This window comes from Trichosurus vulpecula, chromosome 2 (genome assembly GCF_011100635.1).
Source record: "Trichosurus vulpecula isolate mTriVul1 chromosome 2, mTriVul1.pri, whole genome shotgun sequence".
NCBI classification, from domain to species: domain Eukaryota; kingdom Metazoa; phylum Chordata; class Mammalia; order Diprotodontia; family Phalangeridae; genus Trichosurus; species Trichosurus vulpecula.
The window spans coordinates 382,041,467-382,067,205 of NC_050574.1; the positions used below are offsets into that span (position 1 = coordinate 382,041,467).

Below are 25,739 nucleotides of genomic sequence, written 5' to 3' on the forward strand. Positions count from 1 at the left end.
AAATCCTTTGTCTCTCGTAGAGTCTTCATACATCGTTGCTCGGCTGAGAGAGAATGTAAAAGAAGTTTATCACTTCAGCTTCTTTAGTTCATAAGAGTACTGACAAAAGCAAATGGTGCTATGATGCTTAAGTTTTTGACACTGAGACAGTTTGGCTAAGAAATCTTGGTGATCATGGCAAACAATAGTTAGAGAGCTGGATTACAAGATCATAGGCACAGAGCTAGAAGCAGTGGTGGGATTCAGCTCGTTCACATCGGTTTGGCAGAAGTGGCATCTAATTTTTGGTGGACTTCGGCAAACCAGTTGTTAGCGGGGGTGGGGCTGCGCCAGCCACATTAGTGGCAGCTGCAGTGCCTTGGCTCGATTTCGTGGAGAACCATTTGTTAATTTATTTGAATCCCACCACTGGCTAGAAGGGACATTAGAACCCACCAAGTCCAATTTTTCATTGTATAGTAAGGAAACTGAGGCCTAGATCAATTGAGTGACTTCTTTAGGGTTAATGGAAAGCTACACCATATTTAGTTATGAGTTTGGTTTAGAGACTAAGCAACTTATTCATTTAAAGATTAGCTCCAGAAATAGATAGGGGCCCTATAAAAACAATTTACCACAATACCTTATTTTCCACAAGAGAATTTAGTTGGACTCTCTGAGGAGCAAGAAATGATTGGTAAGTATTTACCTCAGAGGATTCTAAGAAAAAGAGACAACCTACCAGTTACTCAATGCTTGTTTAAACCAGACAATGGCTCAGGAACAAACACCTTGAGAAAGAAAACTCAGTATACCATGATCCCGCAATCTGTCCAAATAGGTGAAGAGGACTAGATGCAGAGTCAGTACCTTTTCTGTCTAAAATCTGAGCTATAGACATTCCTAGGGTACAGAAAACCCCCCACAGAGTGAGCTGACAGCTCAGCCTGAATCCTCCATGAGTTCAGGTGTAGAGATTTAAGACTATATTTCTGATGAACTAATTCAAGCATAAGCACAGAGTCACAGGGGACTGAGATCTATTTCAACCTGTGACCAAAATAACCCATAATGGATGTTATAAAGGAAACTGGAAAAGTGGTTATGCACATAGTCAGATAACAACACTAATGTAAGGTGTGCCTTACATACAACCGCATTTTTCAGTGATACGTATAGTAATTACAGCTTATCAGTGTACCATAAACATGTTTGCCAGTTACATGTAATTTTGCTGTTTATCAATTTGCATGTACTATGCTGTCTATGTATGTTGTGTTGTTATATAGAATTACTGATATTACAATGCACTGTTTTGATGATTATATATAATTATGCTGATCCAATTATAATTGTGTACTGTTGGGACATGCATATAATAGGATGTGCATATAATTTACACTTGTAAGTCACTAAAAAGATACCCACAATTTGGAACTATGAACGTATATGCCCAAATGCATATTAATTAAGGGATGAATGTAAGGGTGTGGGGGAAAGGAAGAGAACATAAATTTATTAATTTGTGGTAGGCTTTGTGCTACGTACTTTACAAATAATATCTCATTTGATCCTAAAAAAACCTGGGAAGTGGGTACTATTATTATTATATTTTTTAAATGAGAAAAATGGGGCAGAAAGAGGTTAAGTGACTTGTCCAGGGTCACACAGCTAGTAAGTATCTAAGGCTGGATTTGAACTCAAATCTGCCTGACTCCAGGTCAAGAACTCTATCCACTGCACCAACTAACTACCATAAAGGAGTCAGTCTTTGAAATCACAGAAAAGGGAGCAATAGGAAGGTAAAATGTTAAAGTTTTGGCCACTTATTTGATATCTTTGTGAAATTCAAAAGAGTTCTTTCAGTGAATTAGAAAGGGAGTCACTCAAAAGGATGAAGAGAGATCTGGATCCCAAGGGGACCTTTAAAAGCCAGTCTAGCAGGGAGATACTGAAGATTATAAGTGATAATGTGGGGATAACGGAGAGGGCAATCCGTTGGAGGACATGAGATGAAAGGCAATCGGCAGCACAGGTGAAGGGATGGGGCTTGGTAAGGAATGAGACAACCTCTTCATGTGAGATGGAGTGAAGAAGGAGTCAGTGGTGGAAGCTGAGTGATATAGATGAGGAAGATGGGAAAAGAGGGAACTCAGAGTGAATCATGTCAATTTTTTCTGCAAAATATGAAGCGAGGTTCTTAGCTGAGAGTGTGGGGGAAAGGGAGCCATGGGACTTTTTGAGAAGGAAAAAATGATTTGGAAAAGTTACTGTAAAGAGTGGGATAGTGAGTTGATAAGGGAGGTATGGGATTGCCTAGCAGCAGTAAGGGCCCAGTTAAAGTTGTACAGCATAATTTTGTAGTGGACTCAGAACAATTGTGATCTAGAAATCCTTACAATTAAAATCAACAGTAATACAGCTAAAAAAAAAGTCAGTCTAGATAGAAGTAGGAGTAGAAAAGGAATACAGCTACTGATGATAATGTGTAGAAAATCCAGAAATAAAGAAGGGGAGAGCATGAAATGTGGCATGGAAATGGGAGAATGTAAGCATGGAAAGAAGGAACTGCCACAAAGAAGGGAGTCACAACTATGGGATTGAGGCTATTCAGAACAATCAGAACTCATGAATGCTGGGATAGATTCTATGTTGCTGTATAAGGAATATAGAGTATTCTAATATCCTGCCCCTCCTTACCCCTGTACTGGGATCAGTGAATCAAGTGGTGTGACAGAAGGTACAACCAGTATTAGAAAGGATGGAAGAATGGCCAGAGATGAAGTGGCATCTGAAGAGAAGCCAGTTCTCTGTGAGTTCCATAAGATGGAAAGGTCCATGACAGTTAGAGATCTAACATAAAAGGAAGTTTGTCATTTATGGTATAGGAGTTCTAGAGGGCACAGCAGAAGGGGTAGGCAGATCTGGACTGAGAGGGGCGGGGTTTCAGTAGAGCTGAATGAAAGAACATGCAACAGGAATTTCAGTTGGGAATGTTTTAAGCAATTGGAGATTTAATATCACTTTGATTGGGAGAGGAAGAGAGGATGGGAATCTGCTAAACACTGAATATATCCAGACCTAGTATCATTAGACTGGAGCAGCTATCAAAGGTATGTAGAACATAGGTAAGTAGAAGGTAAGGAGAACATTCTAGGTCTTGACGTGGTCACTGTGTTGTTTCACCCACACTGTCACTAACCTAGTTCACTTCCTCATCAACTGGACTATTGACTCACCCTTCCTTAATCCATACTTCACACAATTGCCAAATGCTTTTCTCATCGAACAGATCTGATCATGTCATCTTCATGTTCAAAAGCTATCAGTGGTTCTCTATTGCTTCTAGGGAAAAAAAAAAAAACTTTTCAACCTGGCATTTGAGAACCATCACAATCTAGCTATAATCTACCTTTCTTTACTTTACACTTCCTTCATGGACTCTGTGTTTTAGCCAAAGTGGACTGCTAGCCCTACCTGTGTTTGATATGTAATCTCCTGCCTACGTTTATCTAGCACAAGTCATTCATCTCCATACCAGGAATGACCTTTTCCATCTTCTGTCTTTCAAACTCTTCATCTTCTTTCAAGGCTCCCCTAATATTGCAAGAGCAAATTGTCTAATCAAGTCTTGTCTCTTTCACTCCCTACCTTATATTCTATTTATTCTGTGGAATGTTCTATCTACCCGCTGTCCCAGTTGAATCTAAACATCTTGAGGGCAGAGACTAGAGAATTTTTATCTTAGACTAGTGTCTCAAACATAGTAGGGACTTAACAAATGTTTGGTGAATTGAAATGAATTGAAATGAATTCTATCACAAAAGCTAAGTCAATATAGTTGTCATTATAATTTAGTATAATGTATAAAAAGGGAATAATAATCATGGAGATGTTAAAAGAATGCAAAGCATATATATGTTATATATATGCATATATATGTATATGTATGGCAAAAGGACAAATATAACCCACATACCAGTAAATATAGATGGTCTTTATAATTTTACCTTGGACTGCCCTTCTATGATAATAGTACTCTTCTTCTTTGGTGACTTGAATTTCAACTTTGAAGAATGACTTAGTTGTTGAATGGCAGCTTCTGCAACTGGATCAGAATCATTCGACCCCAACAATTCTATAGGGGGAAGAGAATGTTAATTTCATCAGGATCTTGGATCTTTTGAAATTTTGTTCATTTGAAAGCATAAGGAAAGTTCTCATTATAATGTTAAAGTGAAAGCACTTATTTCCCCTTATAAGAGATATTAAAACACTTCCGTGGTAAGATACAGAATTGTCATAAATAAAATTTATGACAGTTAAAATCACTGATATCATAAAATGAAAAAATATGTATTAATACTTTTTAAAACTTCTTAGCAACATCAAAAACTAGTCATTAACATGGTTCTTTAATAATACTTTAATGAATAATAAATCCATAATAGAAAATACATGGGGATAGCAGATACTGTAAGAGACTGCAATCTATCCACTTTACCCCCATCTTTTGCAGTACTTTAAAAAGCTGTATGGTATTTGGGAACAAAAAAAGGTACTAATGACATTTTGTTCATGTTTCCAACTTCAGTGAGAGCTTTCCACATCTGAGCCAACTACAAGCCATACTACCAAGCCTATGTTTTTCATCCAACTAAACTAATTCAATCATTCTGTATCATGCACCCCTACCCCCAATGTGTTATTACTTAGTAGGGAAGAAAAGGAACAAATCAAATCAAGACATGAGAAAAAAAGAATCTTGGAGACATAACCTGTATCTGAAGAGGAGAAAGTACTGTGGCAAGAAATTGCTTGGACCAAGATATCCTTTTCAATGACTTTGACTTTAATAGGAGTTTTCATAGAAAAATCTGCTAAGAAAATATCTACATTATAAATGACAACCAAATGATTATTCCAATCAGCAGTTACACTTAATTAAAGTCATATGCTAATGTCAATTAAAAATTTATACAACTGATAAAGGCAAAGGTTTGACCTTAAGAAGTTTATAATGTTATTTCTTTATAAATTATTACTTTTGTTTACTCTTAATTTGACTACAGTAAAAAAAAATGTGGTTGGTAAAAACTTCATATAGTAAAAAAAAAAAAACTGTAAACAATAGTTTGAAGCATTTTAATTGTACCTAGCCTTCTGTGTTTATATTTAGGATTCTCATACAATATAGCATGTTCTTGCTGACATACTTCATTCTTCCACATGTGAATAATATAGATTTCTGCTACACATTCAAGTAAGAAATATCAGAGTCAATAAAATTAAGAATAGCTGTGTTTTAAGGATTGCGGGTTGGATTTGGAAATACCTGCCATGCCCAAGTATCGATGTATGCTACTGGCACAGGTTTTCCTTACAAGAAATAAATTGATTGAATAGATTAATTTAATGGATTTAGTTTCACTTGTTAAATTTTTCTTAAACCTCCTTATACCCTCTCTCATCTCACACTATGCCTTGCCTATGGATCAGCATTGGAATAGTCTTATGTTTCATTGGTTTAGGATTTCTAACCCTAACCCTGGTAAAGAAATTTCCTTTGCTGAAGAATAAGTGAAGGAGCCAGGATCAGAACCTAGGTCTTAGAAGAAACATTGAAATAATAACCTCAAAACTTCAGAAAGGAGGCATAGATTTTCATTTTTCTCACCAGAATTCAATGCAGGAAATCTACCCACATCCAGTTCAGGATTTGTTTTCATAGCAGTTATAGAAGTGACTGTCAGGGCACCACTAGTAGTCCCACAGGGCATCACAGTTTGGTCTTTTTCTATCTTTGCAGAAGGAACAGGAGGAGGAATTTTCCATGATTTTGGTTCATTTGGTTCTATGTAAAAAAACTAGAAAAGAAATGTTTAAGTTTTCCCACTCTTCCAAATAAAATTAGTGATGATTGAACATTAAAATGTTTAAGTACCACTGAAATAATTAACAATTTTTTTCCATTTAAGAACAAACTGTTGAAAGCTTTTTTTGTGATGATAATACTCAAATAGAGAAGCTAAGAAATAAAAGGTGCTCAGCTCAGCGTAAGTGGACACCATTGAGCTGAAAAGGGTCACTCTCCTGGAGGATACAGCAAAACCGAAAGAAAGAAAAATACCTAAAATTAAATTTTAAAAAGTACATGAAAAGGTCGTTCAATTTAGTTCACTGCTTTCAGGATGGTAGTAACAACATTTTAATAATGAGGTAAAGGAAGACAAAAAAATTAAATGACTTGCCCATATGTCACACAGTTATTATTGGACTAGAATTTTTATTTCTAGTAATCTGTAGTGCCCCCAAAATGGAATGGGAGGCAACAAGTTCCCCATTACTTCAAACAGAAGCCAGATAAAGAATTGTTATGAGTGTTTTAGAAGTGGATTTATGCTCACACATGCATTGGGCTCTCTTGACCTCTGTGGATCCTTCCAATTTTGAGAGTCACAAATTCAAGTTCCCTGATTCCAAATACAGTAATGTTATTTGGCACTAGGTCAGTTCAGATTTTTGAAAAAAACAATCAAAAATGTCCAATTCCTATATCCTATATATATTTTGCTTTCCAGAGTTCCTTGAAATATCTAAAGTCATCCATGCCTGGGATAGCTCCAGGATGAATCACAACCAAAGATAAATCTACCCAAGGGACCCCTAGAATAATGCTGGAATCAACATTATAGCTGTTAAAGATTTTATACACCTGAAGGTTTCAGTGATTCATATTGATATTCTCACCCTACTCCCATCAAAATGGGTTTCTTTTCTTTTTTTTAAAAAAAAAAAAGATGCATCACTATTGATTGGAGAAATGCTAATCAAAAGAACTCTGAGGTACTACCTCATACCTACCAGATTGGCTAACATGATAGAAAAGGAAAATGACAAATGCTGGGCAGGATGTGAAAAAATAGGTACATTAATGCACTATTGGTAGAGTTGTGAACGGGCCTAACCATTATGGAGAATGATTTGGAGCTATGCCTAAAGGGCTATAAAATTGTGTATATCTTTTGACTCAGCAATATCACTACTAAGTCTGTACCCAAAGAGATCAAAGTTAAAAGAAAAGGACTTGTATATACAAAAATATTTATAGCAGCTCTTTTTGTGGTGGCAAAGAATTGGAAACTTACAGGATGCCCATCAACTGTGGAATGGCTGAACAAGTTGTAGTATATAAATGTGATGAAATACTATTGTGCTATAAGAAATGATGAGCAAGATGGTGTCAGAAGTACCTGGGAAGGCTTTCCCGAACTAATGTAAAGTGAAGTGAGCAGAACCAGGAGAACACTGTACACAGTAACAATAATATTGTAACAATTACCAACTGTGAAAGAGTTAATGATATAAGACAATTCAAAGGACTCACGATGAAAAAAGCTATCCACCTCCAGAGAGAGAACTGATTAACTCCAAGTGCGGACTGAAGCATACTTTTTTCACATTCTTTATTTTTCTTTCTTTCTTTTTTTGGGGAAGTGGGGAGAGGGGAGGACAGAATAACATGGATAATTTGGAAATAATGTTTTGCATGACCTCACATGTTTAATTAATATATTGCTTGCCTCTTCAACAAGTGTGTGAAGGGCTGGAGGGAGTAGGAGAGAATTTGTAACTCTCTCCTTCCTCCAAAAATTATGCATTTAATCCTATCAAAACTTCCCTTCCAGAGTCACATTCTTCATATTTACAAGATTCGACTAAACCTTTCTTAAGTACAAACACTTCTTTGTAATGTAATCAAAATTATCCATTTTACTTCCTGTGATCCTCTTGTTTGGTCGTGAACTCTTCCCCTATTCAGACCTGACAGGTAATTTTTCCCATGCTCAATTAATTTGCTTATTATATCACCCTTTGTATCTAAATCACGTATCCATTTTGACTTTATCTTGATGTATAGCATGAGATATTCGTCTATACTTAGTTTCAGTCAGGATGCTTTCCAGTTTTCACAGCAGTGTTTATTGAATAATAAACTTTTGCCCCCAAAACTTGGATCTTTGGGCTTATCCAATATTAGTTAACTTTGGTCATTTATGTATATATATTATGTACTTAATCTTTTCCAGTAATCAACCATTCTATTTTATATCTTGTACCAGACTGTTTGATGATTTCTGCTTTGTAGCATACATTGAAACCTGGTATTGCTAGGCCACCTTCACTTTAAAAAAAATTTATTCTGTTAATATTCTTGAGTTTTTTTTCTTCCAGATGAAATTTTTTTTCCTAGCTCTCATAAAACAGCTCTTTGGTAGTTTGATTGGTATAGCACTGAATAAGTAAATCAATTTAGGTAGTAATGTCAATTTTATTATATTGGCTCATCCTACCCACGAGCAATTAATATTTCTACAGTTGTTTAGAACAGTCTTTATTTGTGTGAAAAATGTTTTGTAATTGTGTTGATAAAGTTCTAGTGTGTATCTTGGCAGGTGGACTCCCAAATATTTTATACTATCTACAGTTATTTTAAATGGAATTTCTGTTTTTATCTCTTCCTTTTGGGTTTTGTTGGTAATATTTAGAAATGTTAATGATTTATGTGGATTTATTTCATATCTTGCAACTTTGCTAAAGTTAATTGTTTTCACTAGTTTTTTAGTTGATTCTCTAAGATTCTCTAAGAATAACATCACATCTTCTAGAAAAAGGTATAGTTTTATTTCCTCATTGCCTACTCTTATTCCTTCAATATCTTTTTCTTGCCTGAATTCTAGAGCTTGCATTTCTAATATAATATTAATAACTCTGGTGATAATGGACAGCCTTGCTTTACCTCTGATCTTATGGGAAACACTTCTAGTTTTTTCCCATTACAGATAATGCTTGCTCTTGGTTTTCAGCTAGATCTCACTGGAAAGACTTCTAGTTTGTCCCCATCACAGCAATTCTTGCTCTTGATTATAGATACTTCTTATCATTTTAAGAAAAGTTCCACTTATTCCTTTGCTTTCTAGTGTTTTTTTTCTTTTGTTGGGATGGGTGTTGTCAATGGGTATTTTGTCAATAGCTTTTTCTTCACTATTGACATAATATGATTTTGGGTTTTTTCATTATTGATATGGTCAATTATGCTTATAGTTTTCCTAACATTGAACCTGTCCTGCAATTCTGGTCACAGTGGATAATCTTTGTGACACATTGCTGCAGCCTACTTGCTGATATTTAATTTAAAATTTTTTGCATCAATATTCATTAGGGAAATTGGTCTATAGTTTTCTTTCTCTGTTTTTGCTCTCCCTAATTTAGGTATCACAACCATATTTATGTCACAGAAGGAATTTGGTAGGACTCCTTTCATTATTTTTTCAAATGATTTATATAGTATTGGAATTCATTATTCTTTAAATGCTTGGCACAATTTGCTCATAAATCCAACTGGTGCTGGTGTTTTTTTTCCTTAGGGAGCTCATTTATGGCTTGTTCAATTTCTTTTCCTAAAATAGAGTTATTTAGGTATTTTAATTCCTCTCCTGTTAATTTGGATGGTTTATATTTTTGTAAATATTTGTTCATTTCACTTAGATTGTCAGTTTTATTGGCATATCATTGTGTAAAATAAATCCTAATAATTGCTTTAATTTCACCTTCATTGGTGACATTCACCTGTTTTATTTTCAATACTGGTAATTTAGTTTTCTTCTTTTTTTTGAATTGAATTAATCAATGGCTGATCTATTGTATTGTGTTTTTTTTTCATAAAACCAGCTTCCAGTTTTACTTGTTAGTTCAATAGTTTTTGTTTTTGTTTTTTTTTTTCTTTCAATTCTATTAATCTCTCCTTTGGTTTTCCAGATTTCCATTTTGGTATTTAATTGGGGATTTTTGTTTTGTTTTGTTTTTGGCAGGGCAATTGGGGTTAATTGAAATTGGGGATTTTTAATTGTTCTTTTTCTAGGGTTTTTAGTTGCATGCCTAATACATTGATTTACTCTTTCTCTCTTTTATTGATGTAAGTGTTTAGAGATATAAAATTTTCCCTATGTCCTCCTTGGGCTGCTTTGGTGTGTTGTCTCTCTGTTGTCATTCTCTTTAATGAAATTATTGATTATTTCTATGACTTGTTTTTTGACTGACTCATTCTTTAGGATTAGATTATTTAGTTTCCAATTAATTTTTAATATATTTTTCCATGGCCCTTTATTGAATATAATTTTTATTGCATTATGATCTGAAAAGGATACACTCAGTATTTCTGCATTTGTTTCTGACGTTTTTATGCTCTAATATATGATCAGTTTTTGTAAAGATTCCTTAATACATGATCGATTTTTGTGAAAGTGTCAAGTAAAGCAGAGAAAAAGATATATTCTTTCTATTCCCATTTAATTTTTTCCCCAATTTTCTATCATATCTAACTTTCCTAAAATCCATTTCTTATTTATTTCATGTTTAGAGTTATCTAGTTCCAAGAGAGGTAAATTGAGGTTCTAGTATAGTTTTACTATTTAATTCTTCCTGTAATTCATTTAACTTTTCCCTTAAGAATTTGGATGCTATACCATTTGGTGCATATGTTTAGTACTGATATAATTTCATTGCCTATGATTGCTATTTCTGCCATTTTTACTTCAGCTGAAGCATTAATAGATTCTTTTCCAGCACATTATTTTAATTGTTTGTTTTTCTGTTTCAAGTGTGTTTCTTATAAATAACATATTGTTAGATTCTGTTTCTAATCCATTCTTTTATCTGCTTCCACTTTACGGGTGAGTTCATCCAATTCACAGTTATGGTTTCTAACTGTGTACTTGCCTGCATCCTATTCTTTTCTGCTTATCCTTTCCTCTCTCTTTTTTTTTTAACCCTGTCTCTCCTCAAAAGCCTGTTCTACTATTTCACATCTTCTTCTTCTTTTCATTCTTTTGACGTTGTTTTATTGTTCTTGATTACTCATGGAGTAATTGGCTTCCATTTGACCAATTCTAATTTTCAAGAAGTCATTTTTTTCAGTAAGGTTTTGTACCTCTTTTACTAGTTGGATGATTCTGTTTTTTAAGAAGTTATTTGGTTCAGTAATTTTTTCCCTTTTTGACCAAGCTGTTAGTTCTCATTTCATAATTTTCTTGCATTGCTTTCATTTCTTTTCCTAATTTTTCCTCTACAGCTTTTATTTAATTTTTAAAATAATTTTTTTTGCACTTTAAAACAAACTCTTTCTTTAACTCTTCTAGAAATTCTGGTTGGGTTTGTGTCCAATCTGCATTTTTCTTTGAGCCTTTGCTTAGAGATGTATGCATATCATTTTTTTCTTCTGAGTTTTTTCTTAAGCTTCTCTGTCACCATAGAAATTTTTAATGGGCAGTTCCTTTTTTTATTGTTTGATCATTTTTCCGGCCTATTTCTTGACTTTGGGTTTTATGTTAAAGCTGGGCTCTGGTCTCCTGGGGGTGGGGTTGGGGGATGACTGTCCCAAACTTCAGATTTTTTTGACCTGTTGTTTTCACAGCAATTTCTGTGGGTCTGTAAGTTTTCAGTGCTTCCAAGGTGGTGTGATCTGAGGAGAGGTATGGTCATTGTTTTCCTGGTCTGCACTCTGGTCCTTACCCAGTTAGAGCCCTTGTTTTCTGGTTACTGCACCTCCTCTCCATCCTGGAACTGTGACCCAGAACTGGATAATGTGCAATGGAGTTGCCAAATGGTGCTCAGTACTACCATAGAGGTCTTCTGTAATCTCTTCTAGACCAGATGTACAGCTGCTGCTGCCTCTGCCACCTCCAAGACCCACAGCTGGTATTGTTGCCATACTGTACTCCAAGTCAGCCCCTACCCTAGTGCCAGAAACCTCTCCTTTTGACCTAAGTTGTACTGGAAGGAGAAATATCCCACCTTGCAGCTTAAGAATTAGATTCAACATGTTATTTTAAAGTTATTTATAGGGGAATGTTGGGCAAGCTCAGCTAAAAGCTCCCTTTACTCTGCCATCTTGGCTCCTCCCAAAAGGACATCATGATTGAATCAATAAGTCTCAGGAAACTAGGTGTGAACCTCAGTTAAAGGCACTGGGTGAAGGCTCATTCATGCCTTCAGGAACTTTTATAAGATGAAGGGGTATCTAAGAAACAGAGATTCTAAGGCTCTGGCTATGAAGAAGAAGGAGTAAAGACATCCAATGCTAAGCTGGAAAGAACTCATTGCCCAGAGACAACCAGCAAAAGATAGGACTGAGCTATGGCAGAAGAAGGGGCAATGGAGGACCATCAACCCTATAGGTTATCTTAGAGCAGACGACTGAGATGATGTCACTGGTTTTATTCACTTACTCAAGTACTGTGGAAAGTTCTTTAAAAAGATTTTCTTTTTTCCTCCATCCCAGATAATGTAATATAATCTGTTGCTTTGTTCCTCAAACTCAAATTTTGCTTCAACCACAAAGAGGCCAGGAGTTAATTAGAGATAAAATATAAATGTAAATTAAAGCAGAGAGTCAAATTTCTGCCTAAAGGCTAGTAATTTTTTTTTCTAACTGGATGCTCAAAACAATTGTGATTGAATTTATAACTTTTGGTCTAAAGTAAATTTATAATTTATTTATATTTATATGGTATATTTATTTATATTTATATATTACGTAATAATATGTGACATATTATATTTACTTGTATTTATATATTATATTTATTTATAAATTATAAATTTATTTATAAATTTATATTGGTCTAAAGTAAACTCCCTACAGTCAGCAGAGGCAGGAACTATGTGGACCTGAGGGCTTAAAACAAGCTAATTATCATAACAGTGACAAATTTGTATTATAAAAATATGTTAACAGATATTCATTCCTTTATCTGGAACTTCTGAGGAGGTAGCTCTATAGAACTGCTTCTTCTAACCATTTAAATTTCTTTAACAGGCAATGGCAAAAATAAAATCTTAATTAGTTTCAGGTGGTTTTCACTGATTATTTAAAATGAATGTAAATGACTATACACACACACACATATATATATATATATAATTTATATATTTCATTATTTAGTGACTATATATGTATATTTAAAATGCTATCAATTACTCCTTTCACTGAATTTTTACAGATAATATACATATAATACAGGTAGAGAATAAAGCGACACCTGGTTTAAACTTGATTGTTTAATATATTTATAAGGCTGGAAACTGAACTTGGTGTAGGGAAGAAAAAATGTATAAGACAGTAGAGATGGCCAAATGATATGGAATAACAAAATAAATTTTTGTTCAGTAGACAATTGAAATATTACTATGTGTGGCAGGACCAAACTATCTTACTAAATATACTTTTTCCTAAGGCCCTGCCCCCATTCAAGACAACTAATTTTTTTCCTTAATAGGTATTGAAACTCTTTTCAAAACTTAAATAGTGAGGAGTCAAGATGGCAGAGTAGTAAGAAGCAGGGTGGTAAACTCTCCAAACTGATCTAGAAATGCACCAGATACAGTCCTAATGGGGAAATCCAGAAAAATTCAGTCATTTGTCCAGCCCAGATTGCCCTAGGTCTTCTGATACTGAAGAAGAATTGAACCAGGAGCATGTCATTAAGAGAGCATACTCTAACACCCAAGGAGAGGCTGAGCACCAGAGCTATAGGAGGTCCTAGACCCATACCAGGATACCCCCACACCTATACCAGGACTATGATGGGAACAGGTGTAAACTAGAAGCCTTGTCACTCACTATTCAGTACATGGTAACAGATCTGGGGCTGAGCGAGGAGACCTGTATGGGCATCTGTGTCCCCAGGTGGGGGGGGCGGGGTGAGGTGTGGAGTGGGGACTTGGGTTATGTATAGAGAAAAGAAGAAGTTTAGAAGTCCACAGTAGCAGTGGTATAGCTCAGACCCCAGGTTCAGAGGAAGGTCTTACTTCCAGCATCTAGCCCACCCTGCAAAGGCATAACCAAGACAGGAAACCCAGAGTGGAATACAGCAGAAGTCTACTGCTGTTCAGACCCAAACCTAGGTCAGGAGCTGGCAGAACTCAGCCCAGGGTGGGAGAGCACTCAGACTTTGCTCTATATCAGACTACTTTGGAAGCACTAAAAGTTTGCAGGTCCCCAGACTGTCCTTGAGATCCTAGAATAATACAACACTCAACACCTCAAGAAAGCAGCAATATGATTGGTCACTATACCATGCCTCCAGAAGTGAGCTTTAATATCAAGTCAAGAATTAGACTGAAAGAATGAACAAACAAAATAAGCACTCCACATAATGAGTGATTCTGGTGTCAGGGATGTTGAAGACACATATACAGATGAAGATAATGCTTCCAAAACATTTGCAAGCAATGTCTCACAGAAAAACTCAGCTTGAGCACAAACAACCAGAATTCCTGGAGAAGATGAATTAAGAGATTTTTTTAAAATTTAAAATGCTTTTTTTTAAATAAATGAAACAAGTGTGCTTAAGAAAAAAATGTGGAAAAGAAATGAGGGATATGGAAGAAAGAATTGAAAAGGGATTTAACAGTTTGATACAAGTGGTACAAAACCTTGCCCAAACAACAAACAACCTGAACATCTGAATGAATCAAGTGGAAGCTAATGACTTCATAAGGCAATAAGAAATATTGAAACAAGGTCAAAAGGCTAAAAAAGCAGAAGAAAATATAATATAAAGTATATCATAGCAAAATCAACAGATCTGGAAAACATATCAAGAAGAAAAAAAATCTAAGAATCATTGAACTATCTGAACACCATGACCAAAAAAAGCTTCTGGATATTATATTTCAAGAAATCTTAAAAGAAGACTGCCCAAGCCTTTTAGATCTAGAGGGTAAAATGAAAGTCGAAAGAATCCACCAGCTACATACTGGAAAAACAAACATAAACAAAAACTCCCAGAGCCATCATAGCCAAAACTCAAAGCTTTTAGGCCAAAGAAAAATTACTGCAAGCAGTCAGAAAGAAAAAATTCAAGAACTGAGAAGACTCAATCAAAATCACACATGATGCAGTAACCACCACTGTAAAAGGGAAGAGAACTTAAAATATGGTATTCCTGAAGGCAAAGGTTAGATGCTTACAATCAAGAATAACTTATACTGCAAAAATGAGCATAATGACACAGGGAAAAGTGAACTTTTAATGAAATAAAGGACACCCAAGCATTCCTGATGAAAAGACTAGAGTTGTATTTGAAGATCAAATACAGGAATGAAGAGTTTTTTAAAAAGGTAAATATGAGTGAACAATGGATTAAACAAGGATTAAACAAGAATAAACTGCTAACATTCAAACATGGGGAAATGATACAGGTGTTCTCTCTGAACCCTATCATCATCAAGGTTGAAAAATGGAGTCCAATTAGACAAGGCCTGGGAGGGGTTCTGTTATGTTTTGATGATCTTAAGAAAAGAATGGAAAGAGAAAAGAGGAATACTTTTGGGGTACAGGGAAGGGAAAGGAAGGTTAAGGAAAAATTATCTCACATAATTGGGACATAGGAATAGATATAAACAAGGAGGAGGGGATGAGAGGGAGTGGATGACATTTGAATCTTACTCTCTTCTGAACTGGTCAAACACACACACACACATACAAAAATGTATTCACTTGACAGAAAATAGGAGGGAAAGGGTGAAAGGAGGGAAGGATTTGGGTAGATTAAGGGAGGGATTAGTCCTAACTAAACGAACTCTAAGAATGTTAAAAAATATTTGTAGCTCTTTTTGTGGTGGCAAAGAATGGGAATCTGAGGAGGTGCCCATAAATTGGGGAATGACTAAACAAGTTGTGGTATATAAATATGATGGAACACTATTTGCTTCACTTATCAGCATAATGATTACTAATCAGGATTCTGGAAGACTAATGATGAAACATGCTACCCATCTCTTGATAAAGAGGTGAAGTACTAAGAATGTAGAATGAGACAAATTTGGGGGGAGGGGACATAGTCAATGTGGAAATATGCTGTGATTGATGGTATATGTTTCTAATGCATTTTGTTTTTCTAGCACTTTCATCATGGAGGGTGGGGTTAGAGTGAGAGGGTATGAAGGAGGACCCTGATTGATGAAAACAAATTTTCTATAAATATGTTTATATGTATGTACATATGTGTATACACATGCATGTGTATACATACATGTACATATATACATATGCAGATGCATATAAACATATAAGACTTAACTGGCCCAGGGTCTAAGGCCTGAGCCACTGACACAGCTTCCTAATGGCTTAAATACAAAAGCCAGTGTACTGGGAATGAGGAGCTTCTCTCTTGACATCACTGCACCATGGCAAATGCAGAGGCAGGGATGCCGTACAGAATTAAAATTAATGCTGTATCCTTGCTGAATATCTTTTTTATCCTATACTTAAATAAATTACCTCTTGTTAACCATTAGATGGGAGTGTCCAATTTTGTTCCATTCCTGACCCTGAGTTACCTAGATAGATTGGGGCAACACTAAGTTTATAGTAAACCCTAAGTAAGCTATATAACAATGTTAAAGTAAATTAATGTCTCTCAACCTGTTTCCTCATCAGAAAATGGAGAAAATACTACCAGTTGGATCTACCTCATAGCGTTATTGTAATGCTTAAAAAAGAAAATACGTCAAGCACTTTCCAAATTTTAAAGTGCTAGATAAAAACCAGTTTTTGAGTAACCAAATGTACACTCTTATATAACTTATTCTAAGATAATAAGAATGAAGATTTGATATTAATAAATGGAAGGTAAGACAAGCCCACAATCCTAAACAGACAGGATACATCCAGGTCCAGCTATCAAAAAGACAAGAATATCAAACCTCTGCAGTGATAGAGCCCAACACGACGCGATCACAGCTGTACCCACTGTTCAGAGCAAAGCATTGTTTTCCAGAAGGCTTTTTCTTGAATACATCTATAGGAACAGTTGCCAAAGCAAAAAATAGACCTAAAATAAAATAGAAAAGGTAGCGTATCAAAACAGAGAAAGAACTGGCTTCAATCCCTGACTCTCATGCATACTATCTATGTGACAGGGCAAATCACAGCCTCTCAGCCCCAGTTAACCATCCAAGACTCTTAACTTATGGACCAATTGCTGACTTATAGAAAGAATTTTCTATACCAATGAAATCATAGGTATGGACCAAATGACATCAAACTCCAAATATGTGGAAAATTAATAAGCACAAAGAAAGTTCATATCATATTCAAGTTATAGGGATTTTGAAGGCTGCTATTAAAACATGCATCAAAGTAACTAAGAAAAATACTTGATGCAAATAAACCTATGTAGAGGGTACAAGAAAAATTATTTTAGGTCTACTGAATAAAGCTCAGAAAAAAAGAATCTGAATAAAAATGGAAAAATATAATCCCTATCAGCTATTCTCACTCTTTTAAGCTAAACAAACTCATGGTTGACAATTGCTTCACTGTGGCACCAGTGAAAGAGGCTGCCAAAAGTGTTAAGATTAGTTAAAAAAAAATGTTGACTGTCTTCTGCAAAGCTAAACATTATATTAAATCAGTACTCTGTATAAAGCTTGCATTCAAAATTTTAAGCTAACTAAAGTCAAGTTCAATATATTCACAAACAGTATTAACACTTCCATGTGTTACTTTCAGTGAAAATTTCAGCTACAATGAATAAAACAAAGATTAATTTTTTAAATAAAAATTTCTCACATCAGAAAGCTAAGATTTTAATAATATTACCTAAGCACTATGAACACTAAGCACATATACTCCTCTTGACCTTGACTTTAGAAAAGGGTTTAAATTATTTCTCCCTTCTATACCTTCACTCTGTACCTCAGTTTCCTAAAAGTAGGTAGGATCCTGGGTATTAAGCTAGTTGAAAATAATTCCACCAAAGTAAGTTGAAAATACTTACTATCTTTGGACTTCCCATCTTCTAAAACATGCATTTGTAACTCTTTGGATTTGGCATTTAATTCACTATGAAAAGAATAAAACCATCAGGTCTTCACAATGAAATATTTTAAAGCAACTCAATCTATTTGGTGTACCCATATTAGGAGTTTCGTACAACCCATAAATATTGAAGAACTATTACCAAATTCAATAATTGATATTTATACTTCCATCATTAACAATATTCATTTCCTCTGAGGTTTTACCTCACACCTAGCAAATTGGCAAAGGTTGAAAAAGATAGAATAGGTGATGTTGGAGGGATTCTAAAAAGATGGACAAACTAATAAAATCTTCTTGGTGGAGCTTTCAACTGGTCCAAAAATTCTGGGAAAGAATTCGAAATTATGTCAAGAAAGTGAATGAAATAGCCAAAACCTTTGACCCACAGATTCCATTACTGGGTATATACTCCAAGGAGTATATATGACAAAAAGAAAGGAGTCATAAATTCCAATATATTTATAGTACTACCTTTTGTTGTAGCAAAGATCTGGAAACAAAATGGATGGCCATTGATTGGGGGAATGTAATATTACTGTAATGTAAGATATAAATATGATTGATATAAAGAATCATAGGAAGACTAGATGAATACTGATTCAAAGTGAAGTAGTGCCATGAAAATGATATGTACAAATAGCACAAATGTAAAAAAATTAGTGCAACAAAATAATCAAAATAAAACATTTCCAATTATAATGATCAAGTTTGGCCTAAAGAAGAAGTAAGAGAATGTACCTGTTTTCACTTCTTTGCAATGGTGGAGGATTGGACTTTTTCTTTTCTTTCTAACTTTTTTCAATTAACAACAACAACAAAACACCTCTCCCCTTCTCACTTCTCTTCCTCCACCCCTACCATTAGCCCTATCAATTAAAAAAGAAAGAAAAACAAAATGTTTGCTTTTGACTACAATAAAACCAATTTCCACATTGGCCATGTCCTAAGTGTATGTCTTAATCCGTATCACCTCTGTGTCAGGGGTTGGTTAGCATACTTCATGATCAAACACATAGAATTGTGATAGTTCATTGTATTGATCATAGTTCTTAAAGCTTTCAAAGTTCTTTGTTTTTACAATGTTGTTATCATATAAATTGCTCTCCTAGTTCTGCTCACTTCATTTGTATCACTTCGTATAATTTTATCTAAGTGAAACTGTCCTTATCATCATTTGTTATACCACGATAGTATTCTATTACATTCATGTAATTTATTTATGCATAATTTATGCAGCCATTCCCTAATTGACAGTAGCCCTCTAGGTTTCCAGTTCTTTGATAGCACCAAAATATATTTTTGTATATATTTGCCCTGTTTTTCTTTCTTTTATTTCTTTGGGGGTACAGATATAGGTGTGATATATTTGAATCAAAAGGTATGCATAATTGAGTAACTTTGGAGACATGGTTCCAAATTGCTTTCTAAATGACTAGAATGATTCACAGCTCTGCCAACAGTGCATACCTATTTTCCCGAAATCCCCCCAGCATTTGTTGCTTTTTTTTTTGTCAAATTTCCTAATCTGTGAGTATGAGGTAGTGTTGTTTTCATTTATCTAATTTGGAAAAAAATTTAATTTTTAAAAAATTTATTTTATTCTTAATATATGGAATAAAACAAGCATTTCTATAACATAGTACAATGGAAAAGATGATTGCACATGAAACTGCTAACCTACTGTGCACAACTTTGTTCTCCTTTCAGATATACAACAAAATTATCATGTCAATTTCTTTTTTTCCCTTCCCTACCCCTCTCCTGCCCTAGAAATGGCTACCATTAGACACAAATAGGTATGTATATTTAAAATTATTCTATACATACTCCTATTTATCAGATCTTTTCTGGATGAAGATAGCATCTTTCTTATTATGTCCTTTAAAGTTAATTTGGGTATTTATAAAAGACAAAAGAACTTATTCGCTCAAAGTTGTTCTTACAACAAAGTTGCTGTTACTTTATACAACATTCTCTCGGTTCTGCTCATTTCACTCTTCATTATGTCACGTAAGTCTTTCTATGGTTTTCTAAAATCATTCAGCTCATAATTTCTTATAGCACAGTAGTATTCAACACAATCATATACCACAACTGGTTCAGCTATTCTCCAATTAATGGACATCTCTGCAATTTCTAATTCTTTGCCACCACAAAGAGAGCTGCTATAAACATTTTAGAACATATAGGTTCTTTTCCTTTTTCCCTAATTATCTTTGGAAATAGACCAAGTAGTGGTATTGCTGGGTCAAAGGATATAGGTAGTTTAATAACTCTTTGGGCATAATTCCAAATTGCTCTCCAAAATGGTTAGATCTTTTCACGATTCCACCAAAAATGAATGTTTCCACATCCTCTCCAACATTTATCACTTTCCCCTTCTATCATTTTAGCCAATCTGGTTGGTGTAAAATGATATCTCAAGGCAATTTTGATCTGCATTTCACTAGTCAATAATGATTTAGAGCATTTTTATATGACTTCCTGAATTGTTTTGATTTCATCATTGGAAAACTGCCTCTTCATAGCTTTTGACCATTTATCAATTGGCCTTATTTATTGATATAGTATTACTTTTTAACTTATTGATATAATGAATTATGTTAATAGTTTTCCTTATGTTAAACCACTCCTGCATTCCTGGTATAAATCCCATTTGATCATAACATTTTTTCGTATGTCTATTGATAGCTTGCATTTCTTCCTCTGAAAACTGCCTATTTATGTGCTTTAACCATTTATCAATTTTATCATTTTAAACCTGAATCATTTCCCTTTATATCTTGGAAATAAGAAATTTATCAAAGAAATCTCCTACAAAGATTTCCCCCCACCCCCATCCCTAGTTATCTGCTTCCATTCCTGTTACAGCTGTACTGGCTTTGTTTATGCAACAACTTTTTAGTTTTGTATGATCACAATTATCCATTTTTTCTTGTGTGATCCTCTCTCTCTTTTGGTTTGGAACTCTTCCCCAATCCAGAAAAAGTGAAAGGGGAAGAGTTCATGACTAAATAAAGCATAGAGGGACTTGTAAAATTATATTGGTTAGTCTTTTAATTGTTATATGGGATAATAACAATAGTTAGCATTTATATAGCATGGCAAGGTTCTCAATTTATTATCACAACAACTCTGACAGGGAGGTGCTATTATTATCCTAATTTTACAAATGAAGTAACAGATGAAGTAACAGAAGCAGAAGTTAAGGGACTTTTCCAGTGTCACATGATGAGTGTCTTAGGCTAGAATTGAACTCAAGTCTTCTTGACTCTAGGTCCAGATGTTTCTTTGGGAAAGAGATGAGGAAGGGAGACACTGAAAAGGTGATCATTTAAATCCACTTTAATTGTGAAAAATTCACCTAAATTCTAGAAAATAAACAAACAACATCCCCTAAAACAGATGATTTTTTTTAAATTTATTTTTAGTTTTCAACATTCATGTCCACAAGATTTTGAGTTACAAATTTTCTCCCCATCTCTACCCTCCCCCCCACCCAAAGTGGCATATATTCTGATTGCCCCTTTCCCCAGTCTGCCCTCCCTTCTTTCACCGCCCCCTCCATCCCCTTTCCCCTTAGTTTCTTGTAGGGCAAGATAGATTTCTATACCCCATTTCCTGTATATCTTATTTCCCAGTTGCATGTAAAAAAATTTCCTTTTTCAAGAGTGTTTGCTTTTGATTACCTCCTCCCCTAATCTGCCCTCCCTTCTATCATTCCCTGCCTTGTCCCTTTCCCTCCTACTTTCCTGTAGGGTAAGATACCCAATTGAGTGTGTATGTTATTTTCTCCTTAAGCCAAATCTGATGAGAGCAAGATTCACTCATTCCCTTTCACCTACCCCCTTTTTCCTTCCATTACAACAGCTTTGCCTTTTTATGTGAGATAATTTACCCCATTCTATCTCTCCCTTTCACCTTCTCCCAATATATTCTTCTCTCACCTCTTAATTTTATTTTTTAGATATCATCCTTTCATATTCAACTCACCCTGTGCCCTCTGTCTATATATATGTATATTCCTTTCAACTACCCTGATACTGAGAAAGGTCTCATGAGCTATAAACATAATCTTTCCATGTAGGAATGTAAACAAAACAGTTCAACTTTAGTAAGTCCCTTATGATTTCTCTTTCCTGTTTACCTATTCATGCTTCTCTTGATTCTTGTATTTGAAAGTCAAATTTTCTGTTCAGTTCTGGTCTTTTCATCAAGAATGCTTGAAAGTCCTCTATTTCATTGAAAATCCATATTTTGCCCTGGAGTATTATATTCAGTTTTGCTGGGTAGGTGATTCTTAGTTTTAATCCTAGCTCCTTTAACCTCCAGAATATCATATTCCAAGCCCTTTGATCCCTTAATGTAGAAGTTGCTAGATCTTGTATTATCCTGATTGTGTTTCCACAATACTCTAATTGTTTCTTTCTGGCTGCAATATTTTCTCCTTGATCTGGGAACTCTGGAATTTGGCTACAATATTCCCAGGAGTTTTATTTTTGGGATCTTTTTCGAGAGGTGATTGCGGAATTCTTTCAATTTCTATTTTACCCTCTGGCTCTAGAGTATCAGGGCAGTTTTCCTTGATAATTTCTTGAAAGATGATGTCTAGGCTCTTTTTTTAATGATGGCTTTCAGGTAGTCCAATAACTTTTAAATTATCTCTCCTGGATCTATTCTCCAGGTCAGCGGTTTTTCCAATGAGATATTTCACATTGTCTTCCATTTTTTCATTCTTTTGGTTCTGTTTTATAATTTCTTGATTTCTCATCAAGTCACTAGCTTCCACTTGCTCCATTCTAATTTTTGAGGCAGTATTTTCTTCAGTGGTCTTTTGGACCTCCTTTTCCATTTGTCTAATTCTGCCTTTTAAGGCATTCTTCTCCTCATTGGCTTTCTGGAGCTCTTTTGCCATTTGAGTTAGTCTATTTTTTAAGGTGTTATTTTCTTCAGTATTTTGGGAGGTTTCCTTTAGCAAGTTGTTGACTTGCTTTTCACTCTCATTTCTCTTCCCAATTTTTCCTCTACTTCTCTTACTTGCTTTTCCAAATCCTTTTTGAGTTCTTCCATGGCCTGAGACCAGTTCATGATTTTTGTGGAGGCTTTTGATGTAAGATCTTTGACTTTGTTGACTTCTTCTGGCTGTATAAAACTGATGATAGTTGATTAATTGCCTCTCATGCTACAAATGGCTTAATGGCTATGTGACTTCTTTTTTTCTAATACTATTTTACTTTTTCCAAAGAGAGTTTTAGGGAGGGTAGAGATGGGGAGAAAATCTGTTACACAAAATCTTGTGGAAGTGAATGTTGAAAACTAAAAACAAATTTTAAATCTACATAAAAAAGAGAGTTTTCGACATCCATTTTTTGTAAGATTTTCAGTTCCAAAGTTTTTTCTCCCTCTCTTCTCTATCCCCTCCCCAAGATGGCAAAGCAACCTGACGTGGTTTGTACATGTGCAATCATGTTAAACATATTTCCACATTAGTCATATTGTGAAAGAACAGAACAGAAGGGGAAAACCACAGGAAAAACATGTTATGTGACTTCTACAGAGCTCTTTATCTCAAAATTCTTTGTTGTTGTTGTTGTTCAGTGGTTTCAGTTGTATCTAACTCTTCATGACCCCACTTGCAGTTTCCTTGGCAATACAGGAGTGTTTTGCCATTTCCTTCTCCAGCTCATTTTTACAGATGAGGAATTAAAGCAAGCAGGGTTAAGAAACACAGCTAGTAAGTGTCTGAGGCCAGATTTGAACTCACAAGAATTCTTTCTGACTGCAGGCCCAGCACTCTATCCACTACCATATCTAGCTGCCCTTTACAAATGCAGACATATAAAAACATTTTGTGTCACTCATAGTAACGTAGCATTTTAGTCTGTATCAAGTAATATATCACCAGATTAATGAAGGAAATGGAAAATACTTTATTACTTAAGAGAAATTATCAGGAAATAGAGCTAAAAGATCATCTTATCCAACTTTTTCTTTTTATAAATTAGGAAACCAAGGTCCAGAAAGATGAGATGACTTTGCAAGGTCATAAGTCCAGTCACTTGCAGGTGCAAGCTTAGAATCAGTCAATTAGTTCACTCTTCTTTCCAATAAAATTATGTCACCTTCCAATTCTGAAGATGAAGCTTTTGAAAATAATTATTTGCCCAACGGAAGGTAGTCTTTCACAATATAACCATAAGAAATCATAATTCTTCTCTATTTAATTTAGATAAGTGAGATCATAAACCCTATGAACTAATAGCAAAGAAGGCTATTCCCCTAATCTCTAATGTACTGTCTTAGTAGCCTCCCACCCATCTCACTTGGCACCACAATCTGGCAGGGCTACTCAAGACAACTGAAGGCCAGTTAACAGAATTGAACTCTCCACTCTGCTTCCCTTCCCCTACTGTCACACCAAAAAACAAAAGGTATAAAATTGAGGATAAGAGGAAACTGGAGCGGGATGCTAGCATGTGTGTGGATCCATCAAGCCTGTCTCATTCAAAGCAAGTTCTGCCTCCCCAGAAAAACCTGGAGCAGACAGCAAGATCAAGAAATGTGAATTTTCCAGCATAGGAGGCTGAGAGGTCAAGGAAACTTCAATCAAAGGAGAAAAGAGTCTAAAATTGAGAAATAGGGTAAAATACTGAAGAAAAAAACCCCCAAACTGAAATTACCAAAGATTGGAGGAAGAAGAAAAATCAATTAATGACCTTGATCACAGGCAGTCAAACTAACAAGGAAGCTAGTAAAAACAGAAGTGTACATAGCCTACAGATCAGATAAAAGAGTCTAGACATCTATAAATAAATAGATGAGGCAGGCGAAGCCAAGATGGCGGCTTGAAAGCAGGGACTTGGGTGAGCTCCGCACTATGTCCCTCCAAAAACCTATAAAAAATGGCTCTGAACAAATTCTAGAACTGCAGAACCCACAAAATAGCAGGGAGAAGCAGGGATCCAGCCCAGGACAGCCTAGATGGGCACTGGACGAGGTCTATCGCGCAGGGAGCAGAGGGGAGCAGAGCTCAGCGTGGGCAGTGGCAGGACCAACCAGACAGGGAGCCGGGCGGAACAGGCCCTAGTGCCCTGAATTAGAGAACTGTGGCAGTTAGCAGACTTCTCAACCCACAAACACCAAAGACAACAGAGAAGGTTAGTGGAAAAAGCTGCAGGGGACAGAGTTCACGGTTTGGCCAACGCCCGAGGGACAGCAGGGGTGGTGCAGCTACAGAACTACAGCTGCAGTTGCTTCTGGCCCCAGGCCCACCTGGTGGGAGGAATAAAGTGGTGGAGCAGAGCAGGAGTGCAGAGCCTGCTTAAGATTAAGGTCCAGGTTGGTGGTTCTTGAGGAAGGAGGAGTGCTCGTGTGGCAGAGCTGGCTGTATAGAAATAGCTCTGAAATCAACATCTCATCCCCTCAAGTATGGAACAAAGTACTCTTTACTCTACAAGCAGTCATACCCCGCTGAAAAACTCAAGGGTCAAGTAAGTTGGCTGGGAACATGGCCAGGCAGCAAAAACACACTCAGATTCAGTCTCAGACTTTGGAAAATTTCTTTGGTGACAAAGAAGACCAAAACATACAGCCTGAAGAAGTCAACAAAGTCAAAGAGCCTACACCAAAAGCCTCCAAGAAAAACAGGAACTGGTCTCAGGCCATGGAAGAGCTCAAAAAGGATTTGGAAAAGCAAGTTAGAGAAGTAGAGGAAAAATTGGGACGAGAAATGAGAATGATGCAAGAAAACCATGAAAAACAAGTCAATGACTTGCTAAAGGAGACCCAAAAAAATACTGAAAAAAATGTTGAAGAAAACAACACTTTAAAAAATAGACTAACTCAGGGGTGGAGCCAAGATGGCGGCTGA

The 25,739-nt window shown here is 35.5% G+C and overlaps 1 protein-coding gene across 1 annotated transcript in view; it reads right to left on the reverse strand.

The window, feature by feature from the left end:
* Positions 1-25,739, reverse strand: part of C2CD2 (C2 calcium dependent domain containing 2) — a 145,244-nt gene that overhangs the window by 41,836 nt on the left and 77,669 nt on the right. The window contains exons 8-12 of the mRNA XM_036744152.1: positions 17,826-17,890; positions 16,750-16,877; positions 5,657-5,846; positions 4,758-4,856; positions 3,990-4,117 (exon numbers count right to left, since the gene is read on the reverse strand). Of these exons, the coding sequence (XP_036600047.1) occupies positions 3,990-4,117; positions 4,758-4,856; positions 5,657-5,846; positions 16,750-16,877; positions 17,826-17,890 (610 nt within the window). The remainder of the gene's footprint in view (positions 1-3,989; positions 4,118-4,757; positions 4,857-5,656; positions 5,847-16,749; positions 16,878-17,825; positions 17,891-25,739) is intronic.